Source organism: Notothenia rossii (genome assembly GCF_949606895.1).
Source record: "Notothenia rossii genome assembly, chromosome: 9".
In the NCBI taxonomy this organism is placed as follows: domain Eukaryota; kingdom Metazoa; phylum Chordata; class Actinopteri; order Perciformes; family Nototheniidae; genus Notothenia; species Notothenia rossii.
In genome coordinates this window covers 75,481,968-75,499,382 of record NC_136907.1, presented here as the reverse complement: position 1 = coordinate 75,499,382, position 17,415 = coordinate 75,481,968, and the positions used below count along the sequence as shown (strand labels likewise).

The following is a 17,415-nucleotide window of genomic DNA, read 5'->3' as shown; positions in this document are numbered from 1 at the left end:
TGCACTAATTCAACCAATGAAAGGGATGCATTTTGATAGACAAGACGGACAATTGGGGGAAAATATCCTGCATTTTGAATGTCCGATAGTCCACCAATAATACCTTAGTCCCGTCTCGCCAACGAAAACTAAATATACATTTCGTCAAAATCTATTTTTAGCTCATCATCGTCTCGTCTTAGTCATGTAAAAAAGGTCGTTGACGAAAACATTTTTATTCGTCATAGTTTTCGTTGACGAAATTAACACAGCTGTACACACAAACTGAAAGATTGACAATAAAGTTGACTATGACTTGACTTTTAAACATTTCTTATCTCCCTGTGTCCCTCTGTACAGACTACCCGTGTTCTGGGATGTTGGGCATGGTGTCCGGTCAGATCTCAGACGCTCAGATCAGCGCCTCGTCGTTCGCAGACCGCGGCTGGGTGGCTGAAAACGCTCGTCTGCTGACGGGGAGATCGGGCTGGACCGGGCAGCAAACCAAGCAGCCCTTCAGGAACGAGTGGCTGCAGGTGGGGCTGGAAACTGAGCTTTTGGTGTTAAATTACAGGGAATAGGGGCGTCTATGGGCATGCAGATGACAGAAAACAAGAGTCAAACCCCTCCACTGACTGTTGGTACTTGAAATATTCTAATTGAGTAGGTCATTGTATCGAGTTCTGCAGGAATTAGTCCTAAAACCCGGAAATAGTGAGTTCCCACTTCCGGTTCCCTTGTCTTTGGGTCATTGGTTTTGTAACGTGCTTTTGGTTAGAGGCCTGAAACAAGGTCTGTGGTTAACACAAGAGAAGAGATATTACATATTGTTCGATAACGAAAATAGGTCAGTAAATACGCCACTTGTGAATCTCCAGAGCCTCAATGTGTCATAAAAAAGGCGGTTGCTAACAAGTGTTTGAATGAGACTACTAAAATGTCTTTGCGCTAACGTTAGCCGCCTTTAGCTTAGCGGTGCTGATGTGACTGTCATGTAGCTCTTTTATAACCTAACATTAATACTTAACTTCTAGTAAATGAAAATCATAAAAACTGTTTTAATAAGTAGAGATCATCCTGTTGAACAACACGTGTATTTATCATAAAAGGCATACAAAAATACATTATCACCGCACCACTCTAAAGCAGGTTAAAGAAGATTGTGTATGTTCACTTCGCTCATCCAAAGTTAGTGTGATGAAGGGCTGACAGACAGTTCATATTTTTATATATTTTTATTTTTTATTATGTGTTTCCCTGCTACAAAAGGGGAATAAATAACCAGAAAAAATGATCAGAAAATAATCTGTGTTCACCATATTCCATGCATCCCTACTATACCCTTTGGATGTTTTATGGTGTCATGGGATTTAGTTAACCAAAAAAGACAAACGGTGTACCGTACACTCATTGATCAATCTGCCAGTTAAACAAACCATTCTTCCCCTTTCTCCTCCCTCTTCCCCTCCAGGTGGATCTGGGTCAGGACAAGATGGTGAGCGGCGTGGTGATCCAGGGAGGGAAGCACCGCGACAGGAACGTCTTCATGAAGAGGTTCAGGGTCGGACACAGCCTGGACGGAGAGGGGTGGACAATCGTCAAGGAGGACAACACCACCAAGCCCAAGGTACGATCACCTATTGTGCAAAATCCACTTCTCCATGTCTCTTCTACATCAACATGTGTCCCCTGTTCTACATCAACATGTGTCCCCTCTTCTTCATGTCTCTTCTACATCAACATGTGTCCCCTCTTCTTCATGTCTCTTCTCCATCAACATGTGTCCCCTCTTCTTCATGTCTCTTCTACATCAACATGTGTCCCCTCTTCTTCATGTCTCTTCTACATCAAAATGTGTCCCCTCTGTGGAAAGAGACTCTGAAAGTTTCAGGAACAAAGATTCTCTCTCTTTTTGTCCTGATCCATTTCTATAAAAACCTGTCTGAAAATGAGCTGATCAGATTTTGGCCACTTTATGATGTCATAACAATGTTTTGTCTTGTGTAACCATTAGCCAATCAGCAACCAAGGTAACCCCCCCCCCTCCTTATCACCTGAATCTCCTCCTAGAGCACCATTGAGTTCTTTGTAACCAAATGTCTCTCAGAGGGGCGTGGGGAGGGGCTCCTTATTTTCATCTAAAGTAACAGACAGAGAATCAGCACTTTGGAAACAGGGCTGAAACAGAGGGGATTATGGGTAATGCTACACCTGTTTGGTGTTTGGAGCCAAACATTTCAGAGACATGTTTTGTACATATCTGAGACCTATAATATATTGATGAATAACAGTATAATAGGGGACCTTTAATGTGCACAGGTAGTTCCACTGCTACAATTACGCAGAAAGCATTTTTAAAAAAAGCGTTTAAATGTTCCTTTAATTACAATTTGTTGCAAAGTATGCGTGCATCTGTACGAGTAATCTCTTCTGTAAACTTGTCTTGTGGTTGTGCTGCAAACCAATTTCCCCACAGGGACAAATACAGTATATATACACATGTATTCTCCCAAGAGACAATCAGTCATGGGTATAAGATAAGATGAGGTAAGATAAGACTTTATCGATCCCTGGAGGGAAAATATGTTGGTGTTTCAGCAGCATAAGGGCAGAAATAAGTACGGATAAATAAGGATAATAATACATTAAAATTAAAATTATATATATATAATGTTTTAGTTAATCGATAAGGAACTTAAGGTGCACTCAATAAATAGGTACAGATGAATAGGAATACTACGATCAATGTTAACTTGCTTATTTGTCACAACCACATCAACACAGCCACGTTATCAATGAACTGAAAGACCGAAAAATTGTGAGCCAATGTTTGCGTAAAAATACTAATTGTTCTCCCCATCAGATGTTCAAAAGGCTCAGATCTAAGAATAGAGTTAAGGAGTTTATAAAGTTGACAAAGAAGCAAAATAAATAGTATAATAACAGTACAGTACACATGCAACAATTAAACCACTGTGTTAAGAGTAAGCGATTGTTCCCATAAGGACTGAAACCTTTTGGACACAAATTCACATCCGAGCTTCACCCATAATGCAACACTGCGCCTGCGATGCTTCAGGAAAAAGCAAAGCTCAGCACTTCAGACAGCGGGGGGGTTTTGGTGTTTGGTGTCTAACCACTCGACCATTTTCATTTGTGCCGCTTCCACATATGAAAGGATCCCACTCTCTCTGTTTCCCTCCTTTTGTATTATGTTTTCAGACTTATATCAAACTGATCAGAAGCAGCCTTAAGAAGAGAAACGTTATTGTTTGTGTTATGGTTTGCTCTGTGAGGTATTTACACGGTTAAACTCCAGTTATTTATCTAATATACCATTTCATTTACTTCTATATAGACTCTTCTTGCACTATTTCTATTTTTTTTGTATTTACTTGCACATCTCCAAACATTCTCTTGCACTATTTGATCTGTTTTACTGTTGCACTGTTGGAGGAGCCTTTGACTTAAAGGTCACCTATTATACAAAATCCACTTCTTCATGTCTCTTCTACATCAACATGTGTCCCCTCTTCTTCATGTCTCTTCTACATCAACATGTGTCCCCTCTTCTCCATGTCTCTTCTACATCAACATGTGTCCCCTCTTCTTCATGTCTCTTCTACATCAACATGTGTCCCCTCTTGTTCATGTCTCTTCTACATCAACATGTGTCCCCTCTTCTTCATGTCTCCTCTACATCAACATGTGTCCCCTCTTCTCCATGTCTCTTCTACATCAACATGTGTCCCCTCTTCTTCATGTCTCCTCTACATCAACATGTGTCCCCTCTTCTTCATGTCTCTTCTACATCAACATGTGTCCCCTCTTCTTCATGTCTCCTCTACATCAGCATGTGTCCCCTCTTCTTCATGTCTCTTCTACATCAACATGTGTCCCCTCTTCTTCATGTCTCTTCTACATCAACATGTGTCCCCTCTTCTCTATGTCTCTTCTACATCAACATGTGTCCCCTCTTCTTCATGTCTCTTCTACATCAACATGTGTCCCCTCTTCTCCATGTCTCTTCTACATCAACATGTGTACCCTCTTCTTCATGTCTCCTCTACATCAACATGTGTCCTCTCTTCTTCATGTCTCTTCTACATCAACATGTGTCCCCTCTTCTTCATGTCTCTTCTACATCAACATGTGTCCCCTCTTCTCTATGTCTCTTCTACATCAACATGTGTCCCCTCTTCTTCATGTCTCTTCTACATCAACATGTGTCCCCTCTTCTTCATGTCTCTTCTACATCAACATGTGTCCCCTTTTCTCCACGTCTCTTCTACATCAACATGTGTCCTCTCTTCTTCATGTCTCTTCTACATCAACATGCGTCCCCTCTTCTTCACGTCTCTTCTACATCAACATGTGTCCCCTCTTCTTCATGTCTCTTCTACATCAACATGCGTCCCCTCTTCTTCATGTCTCTTCTACATCAACATGTGTCCCCTCTTCTTCATGTCTCTTCTACATCAACATGTGTCCCCTCTTCTTCATGTCTCTTCTACATCAACATGTGTCCCCTCTGTGGAAAGAGACTCTGAAAGTTTCAGGAACAAAGATTCTCTCTCTTTTTGATCCATTTCTATAAAAACCTGTCTGAAAATGAGCTGATCAGATTTTGTCCACTTTATGATGTCATAACGATGTTTTGTCTTGTGTAACCATTAGCCAATCAGCAACCAAGGTAACCCCCCCTTATCACCTGAATCTCCTCCTAGAGCACCATTAGGCGCGTTCACACCGCAATACTTTTCCCACTTTAGTTCCGATATAGTTCAGAAATGTTGCGTTCACACCAAAAAGAGCCGGAACTAAAATTAGTTCTAGAGAACCTTTTTTACCCCCTTTTCAGTCCCTGCTAGAGAGCAGGTACTTCCGTGGGAGAAAAAGGTTCCTATGTCTGATTGGCTGTGCGGATTGCAAACCACGCCCCGTCAAACTCCCAAAAGGTTTTTCTGAAGCCGCCATTTTATTATCCTCGCATTAGCATTATTAGCATTAGCATTAGCCCAGCGCACCAACGCAGAGAGACTAACTTATGGCAACACAAAATAAAACATGGGAGCGGTGGAGATGAGGAGGTGTCGGCGTTCTGGCCGTTTACTCGGAAGGCTTCTACAAAGTCCCAGCAGCTTCTACTGAAGCCTTCCGACTCCGGGGACTTCCGGCTGGGGACTTTGGGTGGTTTGCGGCCTGCCAGTAAACCCAAAGCAGAAGAAGAAGTGACGTCAGGGGATTCATTTTCCTAATCCTCCCTCGGGGACTTATTCCGGTGTGAACGTGATCTGTACTTAGTTCATCAGAACTAAAGAGTTCTGATGAAATAAGTGCTGATGAACCTTTGTGGGAAAAGTACTGCGGTGTGAAAGCGCCTATTGTGCTCTTTTTAACAAAAATCTCTCTCAGAGGGGCGTGGGGAGGGGCTCCTTATTTTCATCTAAAGTAACAGACAGAGAATCAGCACTTTGGATACAGGGCTGAAACAGAGGGGATTATGGGTAATGCTGCAGTGTGATAGGGGACCTTTGCGTTTTTCATTGCCATATCTACACTGTAATGTGCACATGACAATAAAGCCTTGAAACTTGAATCTTGAAAGTAAAGTACAATCAGTCTCTGACATCTCTCTCTCTCTCTCCCTCTCTCTCTCTCTCTTTCTCTCTCTCTCTCTTTCTCTCTCTATCTCATTGCTCAGATTTTCCTGGGGAATCAGAACCAAGACACCCCCGAGCTGCGGTCCACAGGCTCCCTGTTGACCCGCTTCATCCGGATCTACCCGGAGAGAGCCACCTCCGAGGGGCTGGGCCTCCGTCTGGAGCTGCTGGGCTGCGAGCTGGACGGTGAGTCGCTGTCACCAAAAGAGACAGAATTTACTGTGGACAAAAAAAGACCCCAAAAAATGCTTGCAGCCAACACTTCTTCTGGTTAAAAATGAACGGATCGTTATGCTATTTAAAATACAGCATTGTAAGATTTATCTCATGAAGAATATAAAGTTTGAGGACATTTAAGGAACTTGTTGACCCCCCAGGGCAACAAGGTGCAGTGATATTACAGGGAGGTTGATATTAAAGCAGAACTGTGGTTTCTGGCTTAGGAACAGTTCCTCTCAGCTTTACAAACGGAAACAAAAGACGTGCAGAAATTCAGCTGAAATACAGGAAGTAACAAAGTTAGTCCGGAAATCAATCCGTCTCCAGGTTGGACTGAGCGTCCGTACTCTAATCTGGAGAACAAATTTGGCAAAATCTAATGTAAGATTAACAGTAGGGTGGATTTCCATGCACAGACTTTTGTGTGCTGCCCCTTGAAGGTATAGTTAGTAGATAATGGAGGTTTAAACATGACATTTTTTGTAGGAAAACATTAGAAGGAAATGTATTTGCATGAACGTGTTCTCCGTCATTAAATAGTCATTAAACTGTGAACTGCTTACACTACAGGCTGCTTATCTGCACTGTTTGCTGTAATGAGAGAGAAATGGCTGACGCACGCCGTGGCAGGCTGCTATCTGTCCTGCAGCAGTGGTCAGAGCTGTGTGTGTGTGTGTGTGTGTGTGTGTGTGTGTGTGTGTGTGTGTGTGTGTGTGTGTGTGTGTGTGTGTGTGTGTGTGTGTGTGTGTGTGTGTGTGTGTGTGTGTGTGTGTGTGTGTGTGTGTGTGTGTGTGTGTGTGTGTGTGTGTGTGTGTGTGTGTGTGTGTGTGTGTGTGTGTGTGTGTGTGTGTGTGTGTGTGTGTGTGTGTGTGTCTCGACCTCCCACAGTAGGTGAGGGAGGAACAGATGAAGTCTCTCTGGTGGAGTTTGAGTTATCGGGTTGCCCTGCAGGGAGAGCGATAAGGATCAGCTAAAGCAAGGCCAGATTTGCTGAGTGCATGGAAGGGTGTGTGTGTGTGTGTGAGAGAGAGAGAGAGAGGAGGATTGGAAAAGAGCAGGAGAAATGAAAAACAGGAGATCAACTCTTAGGAGATTTCAGGGAGCCCCTAAAACTTTAAAATCAAGCTCTTCTTGGGGTATGAAATACAAAAAGCTCTCAGCAGCTAATTGTTATTTCATATATGCTATTAAATCATCCGAGTACTAGGGTTGATATTAAAAGCCTTTTTGATATAAGGGACTCAATGTATGATCACTTTAGCAGCATTTCATTTGAATTTATTAAACAACTACTCCTCGGAAAACGACTTCTGTTGATTCATCAGAGGGTCATGTTGCGTAAAAAAGTCCCTTCCTCTTTGTAGAAAAACCTCAAGATGCCGGGTTTAAGCTCCCGAGAGGAAACAAACTCACGAGACGCCTGCAGATCAGTTTCATCTGTCGTTGTTTAGTCCAAAGTCACAGATTCCGCTTCAAGCTTTGAGTTAATTCACAGACTTACATCCACGCTGAGAGCAAACCGTCGTGCCACTCAGAAACACGTTTTCCTACAAAGTTGAATTACATGCAGACCATCTGGGATTTTCACGTCGCTTCCACTAATTCACCTTCAATTTGCCTCGTTTCCATTCAAAACACATCTCCAGCCTGACTGTATGGTGGAGTTTAACAAGATACAAGAGCTCCTGTCATAATCACTTTAATCCTTGATGGGAAACTAGAGCGCCGCAAAATCTTCAGTTGTCCAGGATTTCTATTCAAAGGATTAAATCTAATATCTCTCTCTACGAATTACTCACAATAATCTGGTGTAAAAAGCCTATGGCGTTATTAATCTGTACTCAAATTAAAAACATATAGTGAGGATAAAGACCAAGCAATAACAGATCTTAATCCAAGTTTATATTTCTGTGTAGGCACACATCGCCTATATTGATTATTGCCTTTAGAGATATTGTGAATATATTACTTTTACTTTTAATTTGGCTAAATGTATTTATTTATTTATTACTTTTTACTGAAGTCATGCTGTTGGGATAAAACCTCCAGAGTAGCAATGCTCTGCTCAACTATTTTTTTATGTTTTAGTGACTTATAAGATATCCCATCAATTACATAGTATTTAATAACATTTTTATATTTTAACGAAATAACCGTTGGAAAAATGCAGTCATTTTTCTTTTTGTCTTTGCTGAGTCAGCAACTTAATATGCCTCTTAGGTCATCAGAAAATGATAACCCCTCAGTAGGGACTTTTTTGTGGGGCCCAACTTATTTTAGACCCCGGTTCTTCCTGTGGAAAAAGGAAGTGAAGTTTCTGAGTTTCTGTCAAGGTTCTAAGTTCCTGAAAACGTTTTTGTGAAATTGTTATATTCTTATACTTCAAAATGTGATAGGGACCAGCCTGTAGGACGGATACACTCAAACATTAAAAGCCACACTTTTGATTGACCTTTTGTTTATTGGTGTTTAGTTTCTCCCGCTTAAGACATATACAAATGTTTTGCCCCCTAACAAAAAACGAAATCAATCAATTGTAAAGCAAGCAAAATACCAGGTAAAAACATACACATAATATACAGAGATATACAAATACAGGTAATTAATAATATATATACAGGGTGTCCGCGAGGTCTTAAAAAGTATTAAAAGTTGATAAATCAATTTAGCGAAAATGACGGCTATTAAAAAGTATTAAAGGGCATTTTCCAAGGTGTTACATTTTGTAGCTTGTTTTCAATAAGTATATAAATTGTCCAAAGAGGTTGTATTCTACAGTCTGCCTGAATGTAACCATTGCGTAGGTGTGTAGTGTGATTCTGTGTAGTTTATTGATGGCATCCCGTTGGGTTTGACGTCATCTGAACAGGACATCGCACGCTCACTGCTTGATAGCGCGCGAAGGTCCGTTTACGCCGGTTGCTAAGCAACATCGTTATGGGGAAATGCAAGTCTGCGTCCAAATGGTTGGAAGATAAGGAGGAAGGACAATCAATACTGTATATAGTCAATGTGAGGTAAAGTGTGTCGCCAAGGTAACCGGTTAGAACTCAAAGTGGCGATGAGGTCTTAAAATGTATGGAAAGGGTCCAAAGATCCAAAAATACTCAAAGTTCCAAAAATACTTAAAGTTCCAAAAATACCGTAAATTCCAAAAATACTTAAAGTTCCAAATAAACTTAAAGTTCCAAAAATACTTAAAGATCCCAAAATACTTAAAGTTCCAAAAATACTGTAAATTCCAAAAATACATAAAGATCCAAAAATACTTAAAGTTCCAAAAATACTTAAAGTTCCAAAAATACTGTAAATTCCAAAAATACTTAAAGTTCCAAAAATACCGTAAATTCCAAAAATACTTAAAGTTCCAAAAATACTTAAAGTTCCAAAAATACTTAAAGATCCCAAAATACTGTAAATTCCAAAAATACATAAAGATCCAAAAATACTTAAAGTTCCAAAAATACTTAAAGTTCCAAAAATACTTAAAGATCCCAAAATACTGTAAATTCCAAAAATACATAAAGATCCAAAAATACTTAAAGTTCCAAAAATACCGCAAATGGTTGGAAGATAAGGAGGAAGGACAATCAATACTGTATATAGTCAATGTGAGGTAAAGTGTGTCGCCAAGGTAATCGGTTAGAACTCAAAGTGGCGATGAGGTCTTCAAATGTATGGAAAGGGTCATAAAAGGGTCTTTAAAGGTATTTGACTTCCTGTTTGGGTAACTTGTGTGCTTTTATTCTATGTTTTTATTGTGTATTGTGTTTTTAGCACTTCTTAACACGTGGCTTGGTCATTTATTCTTTCATGATTCATATGATGTTTTAATGCTTTGTCAAGCCCTTTGTGACTGTCTGTGAAAAGCGCTTTATACATACATTTTACTTACTTATATTGCATTGTGTTTCAGTGCAAAAAAAGCTAAATTTAACAAAATGTCCTCCATCTTATCCAAATATTCCTACAAACATAATAAATAGTCACAAAGATGCAGCTGTTAGACTTTATTACAGTAAACCAGGTCAAAACATAAACATGATATACAGAGATATACAAATATAAGTAATTAATAGATAAATGTGTCCATTTTGTTTGACTGAAGAGTTGCACAGGGAATAAAATGCATTTTGTTTCTGTGCAAAAAAAGCTAAATGTCATCCATCTTATTCTTATTCTTTATTAGGATGCCCATTAGCATGAGCATTGGCTATTCTTCTTGGGGTCCTCACACACACAAAACATACATAAAACAAAACAATACAGCTCAAAATGTCATGCAATTTACAGTGCTATTGTGAAATGAAAACTAAAATGGTCATCCCATTTTCATCTTATCCAGATATTACCACCACATCGCCCCCCACCCCTCCCAGCGCCTACACCCTCCCCATGACCACGTTTGGAGCGACCACCACCGCCCCCCCCACAGCCCCTGGCACCACCGCGGGGTCCGACTGTGAGGACGGACACGACTGTGGCGCAGAGACCGAGGATCCAGAAGACTACGACGCCATGAAGGGTAAAAAACTCAACTATGTTCCTAACTCTGAGTCTAAACCAACCCTAACCCAAGGTCAAAGATATCAAGTGTTCTGTTTAAACTACATCAAAATTCAAATAAAAAAAAAAAAAATGTTTCTATAGGTATTGCAAAAATATCATAATTATAAGATGTAGTCGTCAACTTAAATAAAAATACAATACAAATTGCAATTTACTATAAATATTGTGAGAATATCTTAGTTGTGAATACGTTTGGCTAAAAGAATAGTGAACATTTAATATTGTGACAGATTGCATAGCAACCCGATATGAACGCCTGCTAACCTGAGTGTGTGTGTCGAGTGTGTGTTGGCATCTGTGAGGGCGGGATGAACCTCGTGACCTTTGACCCCTCTCTGACTGTTCCATCTGTTTGTAGCAGGAGGAGCCACGGCGGTCGAACCCATCCTCGACTTCATACCAGGTGAGCCACAATCTGCCGCCATGTTTACCTTCCTCCTCTCATCTTTCATCATCAGCGTTACATCAGATTTACTTCACCGATCACAATTTGGGAAACAGTTCTAGCACAGCAGCAAGTAAACAAGGTGTGGCACGTTATATTAAAGAGGAAATACTATTCTAATGTCCAGGTGTATATCAGTATGTAGAGTCTCTACTTTAAAGAGTCCTCTCCTGCTGATGTCCAGGTGTATATCAGTATATAGTGTCTCTACTTTAAAGAGTCCTCTCCTGCTGATGTTCAGGTGTATATCAGTATGTAGTGTCTCTACTTTAAAGAGTCCTCTCCTGCTGATGTCCAGGTGTATATCAGTATATAGTGTCTCTACTTTAAAGAGTCCTCTCCTGCTGATGTTCAGGTGTATATCAGTATGTAGTGTCTCTACTTTAAAGAGTCCTCTCCTGCTGATGTTCAGGTGTATATCAGTATGTAGTGTCTCTACTTTAAAGAGTCCTCTCCTGCTGATGTTCAGGTGTATATCAGTATGTAGTGTCTCTACTTTAAACAGTCCTCTCCTGCTGATGTTCAGGTGTATATCAGTATGTAGTGTCTCTACTTTAAAGAGTCCTCTCCTGCTGATGTTCAGGTGTATATCAGTATGTAGTGTCTCTACTTTAAACAGTCCTCTCCTGCTGATGTTCAGGTGTATATCAGTGTGTAGTGTCTCTACTTTAAAGAGTCCTCTCCTGCTGATGTTCAGGTGTATATCAGTATGTAGTGTCTCTACTTTAAAGAGTCCTCTCCTGCTGATGTTCAGGTGTATATCAGTATGTAGTGTCTCTACTTTAAAGAGTCCTCTCCTGCTGATGTTCAGGTGTATATCAGTATGTAGTGTCTCTACTTTAAAGAGTCCTCTCCTGCTGATGTTCAGGTGTATATCAATATGTAGTGTCTCTACTTTAAAGAGTCCTCTCCTGCTGATGTTCAGGTGTATATCAGTATGTAGTGTCTCTACTGGGACATGTCTCCATGTTTAATGTTCCAAAAGCTCTTTATTTTTCTCATACTGCCTGTGCTACAGCACCTCTTTTCACCCTCTGTCTGAAACCAGAGCCCGGGCTGCTCTGATTGGTCAGCTGGTTGTGATTGGTCAACCTCTTACAGATGTCCCGCCCCTTAGCCTATCACGTACAATTTGATAGCCAATCGAAGCATGAGTGTTACATCGTGTTCCGCAAGTAAACAAAGGAGTTCAATGGAGGTGTTTGAGACAGTGGGGAGCATATCGTGACAACAATATATACAAATGACTGAATTTGGAAGAAAAAAAAGTTAAACCGTACTTAACTTATTCCTCTTCATCTCAATTAGTCTCCATTTTGTTTTTCATCTTCTCCTTTTCTCTACTTTTCCTCCTCTCTTCTCTAAACTGTACAGTAACTTTACAGTGTCCACTTTACAGGCTCATGTACAAACAAATGTGCCCGTTCAGTGTTGCCACATCAGTGCATTAATTCAGCCGATAGTCCCATCATTCAGTGTCGACAAGAGTACTGGCCGCAGTCACGGAGAACAATGAAACAGGCTTTCATGGGAGTAAATGGCTTTTTCATCGGCCCACTTCACAAACGAGGCTTTAGCTCAGAACATACACACAGCCAGGCTGCAGGAAGAAGTGATAGATCTGCTCTGAAATGCACTCGCAATGTTTAATATCATGTGTTTTTTGGAAAAGAAGGAAATCAGACAAGAAAAACAAACACATACACACACTTTTACTAACATTCAAAGAGGCAAGAGAAGGACAAATGTGAAGAGAAAGATGCAAAAATCAATGAAACACAAATATCTTGTTCCTGCAGTTAAAGCTATAAAATATAGCTGCTTTGTCAATAGTCAATGTTTTTGTATTTAGTCAGTCCATCCATCCATCCATCTTCTCCCGCTTATCCGTGGTCGGGTCGCGGAGGTAGCAGTTCCAGCAGAGAGCCCCAAACGTTCTTTTCCCTGGCCACATCAACCAGCTCTGACTGGGGGATCCCAAGGCGCTCCCAGGCCAGCGGAGAGATATAATCCCTCCACCTGTTTTTGTATTTAGTCCAAATAATATATTGCTTTGGTTTAATATGTTGCAGCAGAATTGATTTACTCTGACTGAACGATAGCAGTGGTTTCCTAGCTGTAACTGTTAACACCTTAAATCCTCTACAAAGCCAGGTGTTCCTGCAACTCCTTTTCATAGATTGCTTCATTTTCATTTTTTCTTAAGGTCTAACGATGTTAAGGTATCCAAAATCTCACAAGATAAGATAAGATGAGCCTTTATTGATCCCCAGAGAGGAGATGCAGGTGTTGCAGCAGCACAAGGACAGACACAAATAAGTATTGTTACGTAGAGACAGGTCAAATTAAATCAGTATATGAAATGAGAATATGATGACAAGACGAAAGCAAGAACATGACATGGTTTGTGTAGCAGAAAATTAAGCGTGTAACCCCTTTTAGATTTGATCTGAATCCCATACTATAGTGATCAGGTTGAAACTGGCTATGAGAAATGGTGGGAAGAAATGTGATGTTTCCTAAAAGCCACACACGTAAAAAAAAATCATTGCATGACATTTTTGAATAATTTATTGAGCCTCCATGCACTTTGTTTTTGTCACCTTTCTGAACATCTTAGCACCGTTTCACAGCGCTTCGAATTTTGAATGCACTGTTCATTTAAAAGGAGGTAGAGTTATGAATAGAGAGAAAGGTGGAAAAGATAGCAGCGGCAGTGGCAAGAAGACAAGGACAGGAAGGAGAATAAATAGGGATGAGACAGAAAGAGAGACGGAGAGTGAAGGTGGAGCGAGAGAATAAAGGCCTCCTGGGTCTCAATTATCCGAGTCCAAGCATCGGGTGAAGACAGCTCGGGGTAAAGGGGAGGGTACCATCTCCTCGGTCATCTCTGCATCCTATTAGCCTCTCAGGAACAACATGTCCGGCTTTTAGAGACATGCATTCATTTAGAAGCTGTGGTGAACTGCTGCAGAAGAGAAAGGAGGGACATCTTGATCTTGTTTGGGGTTTTTCGAGGGGCCACATCCGCGTTTGGTGGCACCACGCCTTCCACGACAGAAGAACAAATGAATGGGGACAAATCGTTGTCGGTTCAAGCTTCTTCATTGTCGAGGAATTGCCGCTTTTCTTATAGCATATCATTTTAAAATGTATCGCTCTGGGTTTTTAAATGTTGTTCAGACTACATGCATATACCCTGGTGAAAACTAGTCACACAGCAGCTTCTCACTGTACACATATACTGCCATACATAAGTTGTAATAGGTTATCCTAGGAAATCTGACAAGAAGTCAAAGTTTGTTGCTATTTAACAATAGCAACGTTATCTTTGGACGCCCGGGTGCAAATAGCATTGTTAGCTATGCATCCTATTAGCCTCCCAGAAACAACATGTCCGGCTTTTAGAGAGTTCTGCATTCATTTAGAAGCTGTGGTGAACTGCTGAAAGAAAGGAGGGACATTTCATTTGTTTGGGGTTTTTCGAGGGGCCACATCCGCGTTTGGTGGCACCACGCCTTCCTCCATTCCTGTCCTGATCCCAAACATCTGTAGGCGCTTTCTTTTTGTTTGCAACAAGGATGTGGAGCGCTGTCTCTCTCCGTCTTTCTCACCCCGCTCCATCTGCACGAGCCTTTTTTCTGTCTGCCGCGATCGGTTTCCCACAAGCTATACAATTTATACTGCGTGTACAATCCAGCAGGAACAGCTTTCTGATATTGACGTTACAAGACTTTCTTCCTCAGGCCGTCTCCTTTCTTTCCACTTCAGAACTGGAGACAGTTTACTGGGCCAACACCGCACATGATGATGGTTTTTAGCATGGATTTACAATGTCAAAGAGCATGTCTGAGTGTTTTGTAAAGTCCTGAGAAAACAGGTTGCCACACATAACACTGTCTCCTACGAAACCACTTTTAGGAAACCTGGTAAATGCCACGGCCTCAAATATATATTTATATAAAAGACAGAGAAGCCAGTGAGGGATTGTGTTGTTTTGGCTGCACTTGGATAAGATTGTAAATGGCATAAACATCCACTTGTTTGTGAGGGTTTTTTTGCCAGCTGAAAGAAGCAGCTGATTAAAAAAGTAAAGCGATTAGTCAGTGAATCGACAGAAGAACAAATGGATAGGGACACAGTCTTTGTCGGTTCAAGCTTCTTTATTGTGAGGAATGGCCGCTTTTCTTATAGCATATCATTTTAAAATGAATCGCTCTGGGTTTTTAAATGTTGTTCAGACGATATACCCTGGTGAAAACTAGTCACACAGCAGCTTTGGACTATATATATATACTGCAATAAATGAGTCGTAATAGGTTATCCTAGGAAATCTGACGAGAAGTCAAAGTTTGTTGCTATTTACCAATAGCATTGTTATCTATGGAAAACCCAAATAGCATGTGACAATAATTAAATGCAAGACAAAATTCTGCGTTCGGGCTTATGAAGAGCAGAGTTCTGTCAAGGGGTGAACACTGAGGCATGAACTCAATTCCACGACTCAAAACTCAGACTCGGATAGCGTTTCAAAATAAAGACTTTACTGGAATTTTGCACAGTAATAAAAATAAGGAAAACAAAACACTCTTTCGAGGAAAACTAGAATCGTGATCTATATCATAGATCCGTGAAAGGTCCGTGAGGTAAGCCGATACGTAGGTCATCGAGAGACAATGAACTGACAATGAACAGGAGGGAGCTAACACAATATATACACAGGTAAAGGGGACACAGGCGGAAACAATCAGGGCGGGGAAAGTAATCAAGGACGCAGGAGACAGAAGGGGGCGGGGAGCGTGGAGGCCTGAAATGAGAGGGAGGAATAATTAAGGGAATAAACATAAAGCACAAGACAAAGGGACATGACAACTCTAACATAAAGAATACACTTTCACTATAAGTTTCTTGGACATGACAAGTTCTCCCTATTTTATGCTATGGTGTGGATCAACAACAAGCACAACTCAGTTAGAAATATTTCAGGCTATGAACCTCAATAGTGACGACTTTGTTGCATCTGTTGCTTGACACCGTTGTTTTCCTACAACATATTGCACTTCTCTCATCAACTATCTCACCTCCAACTGCTCTGTTTAATTTCTTCTGTTGCAGCATACGTGTGGTTTGCCTGTAACTTTCACTTCTCGTCGTTCTGCGGCTGGACCAGAGAGACGGGGACCGGGGCCGAGTGGCTCATCCAGACTAACGGAGCCCCGACTGTCCACCGGGGGCCAACCCTCGACCACACAGGTAGGAGACATAGTGTTCACATTAGTTTTAAAGGTCGCCTATTAAAACCCACTTTTCCGTGGCTTCTCTACATCAACATGTGTCCCCTCTGTGGAAAGAGACTCTGAACATTTCAGGAACAAAGATTCTCTCTCTTTTTGTCCTGATCCATTTCTATAAAATCCTGTCTGAAAATGAGCTGATCAGATTTTGTCCACTTTATGATGTCATAACGATGTTTTGGCTTGTGTAACCATTAGCCAATCACCAACCAAGGCAACCCCCCCCCCCCCCCCCCCCCCCCCCATCAGCACTTTTGAAACAGGGCTGAAACAGAGGGGATTATGGGATGCTGCAATGATCCATGCAATGATCTGTTTGGTGTTTCAGCCAATCAGAGACAGGCTCTGTATGTATCTGAGACCTATAATATATTGATGAAAAACAGTATAATAGGGGACTTTTAAACTCTCTATCGGTGGTGGAAGAAGAACTTAGGGTGTTAACTTAAGTAAAAGTAGCTTCTGAAATGTAATAAAAATACAGAAAGAGTTAAAAACACAAGTACAATCCTAAGACATAATATTGTCAGCACTGGATAAACCTTAAAACATTTTTTAATTAAATAAACGTCCTTCAAAAACTTCTCTTTTTACAGAACACAGATTTCTATTCATCATTCTGCCTCAGCTCTCTGACCTTCTCCCCATTCAAACTCCAGTGATGGATGTGTTTTGTGCAGACAGCTGCAGCTCGAAAATGAATGATTTCTCCTTGATTTTCTGACTTAACCAGATCACAAGTAAAAAATGATTCCTTTGTGATGTCAAGTCGTAACGTCTGCTGAAGCAAGCTTATTTTGAGTCATTTGTTCTGAGCAGAAAAGCCTGAAGTGTCCTTGAATTTGAGGTCTTTGACACCGAACAAGTACACAGATTTTATAAAGTTTTTAAAAAAATACATATTTGCAACAGAGCAGACCAATGCTGACATTGTGCTTAGTTTTCATGCAATAAATAATGAACCTTTGAGAGTTTACGATCCCTTGTATTGCTTAATATCAATCATGTAATGTGTGTTCACAATTGAAAACAGAAAACAGTATTACTTACTGTAGTTTTACATTCTTTAAAAATGTTTATCCGAACAGACAGATACTGGCATCCCGCCCAAGTTGAATGCAATATTAAAAATGAACCCTGTCGAGGTTTTGAACCCTTTTATTGCTTGATATCAATAATATTAAGGTTTGTTTTGATTATAAATGTACAGAAAATAGTATTACTGACTATTTTTTTACATTCTTTA

At 40.6% G+C, this 17,415-nt stretch overlaps 1 protein-coding gene across 2 annotated transcripts in view; it reads left to right on the top strand.

Moving 5' to 3' along the window:
- LOC307018619 (neuropilin-1a-like) overlaps nucleotides 1-17,415 on the top strand; it is a 100,982-nt gene that overhangs the window by 75,660 nt on the left and 7,907 nt on the right. The window contains exons 9-14 of one of the 2 annotated variants that reach the window (XM_079648951.1): nucleotides 340-515; nucleotides 1,451-1,606; nucleotides 5,684-5,828; nucleotides 10,207-10,386; nucleotides 10,792-10,833; nucleotides 15,991-16,128. In XM_079648951.1, the coding sequence (XP_079505077.1) occupies nucleotides 340-515; nucleotides 1,451-1,606; nucleotides 5,684-5,828; nucleotides 10,207-10,386; nucleotides 10,792-10,833; nucleotides 15,991-16,128 (837 nt within the window). Of the gene's footprint in view, nucleotides 1-339; nucleotides 516-1,450; nucleotides 1,607-5,683; nucleotides 5,829-10,206; nucleotides 10,387-10,788; nucleotides 10,834-15,990; nucleotides 16,129-17,415 lie in introns of both variants that reach the window. The other variant, XM_079648950.1, reaches the window with a different exon arrangement.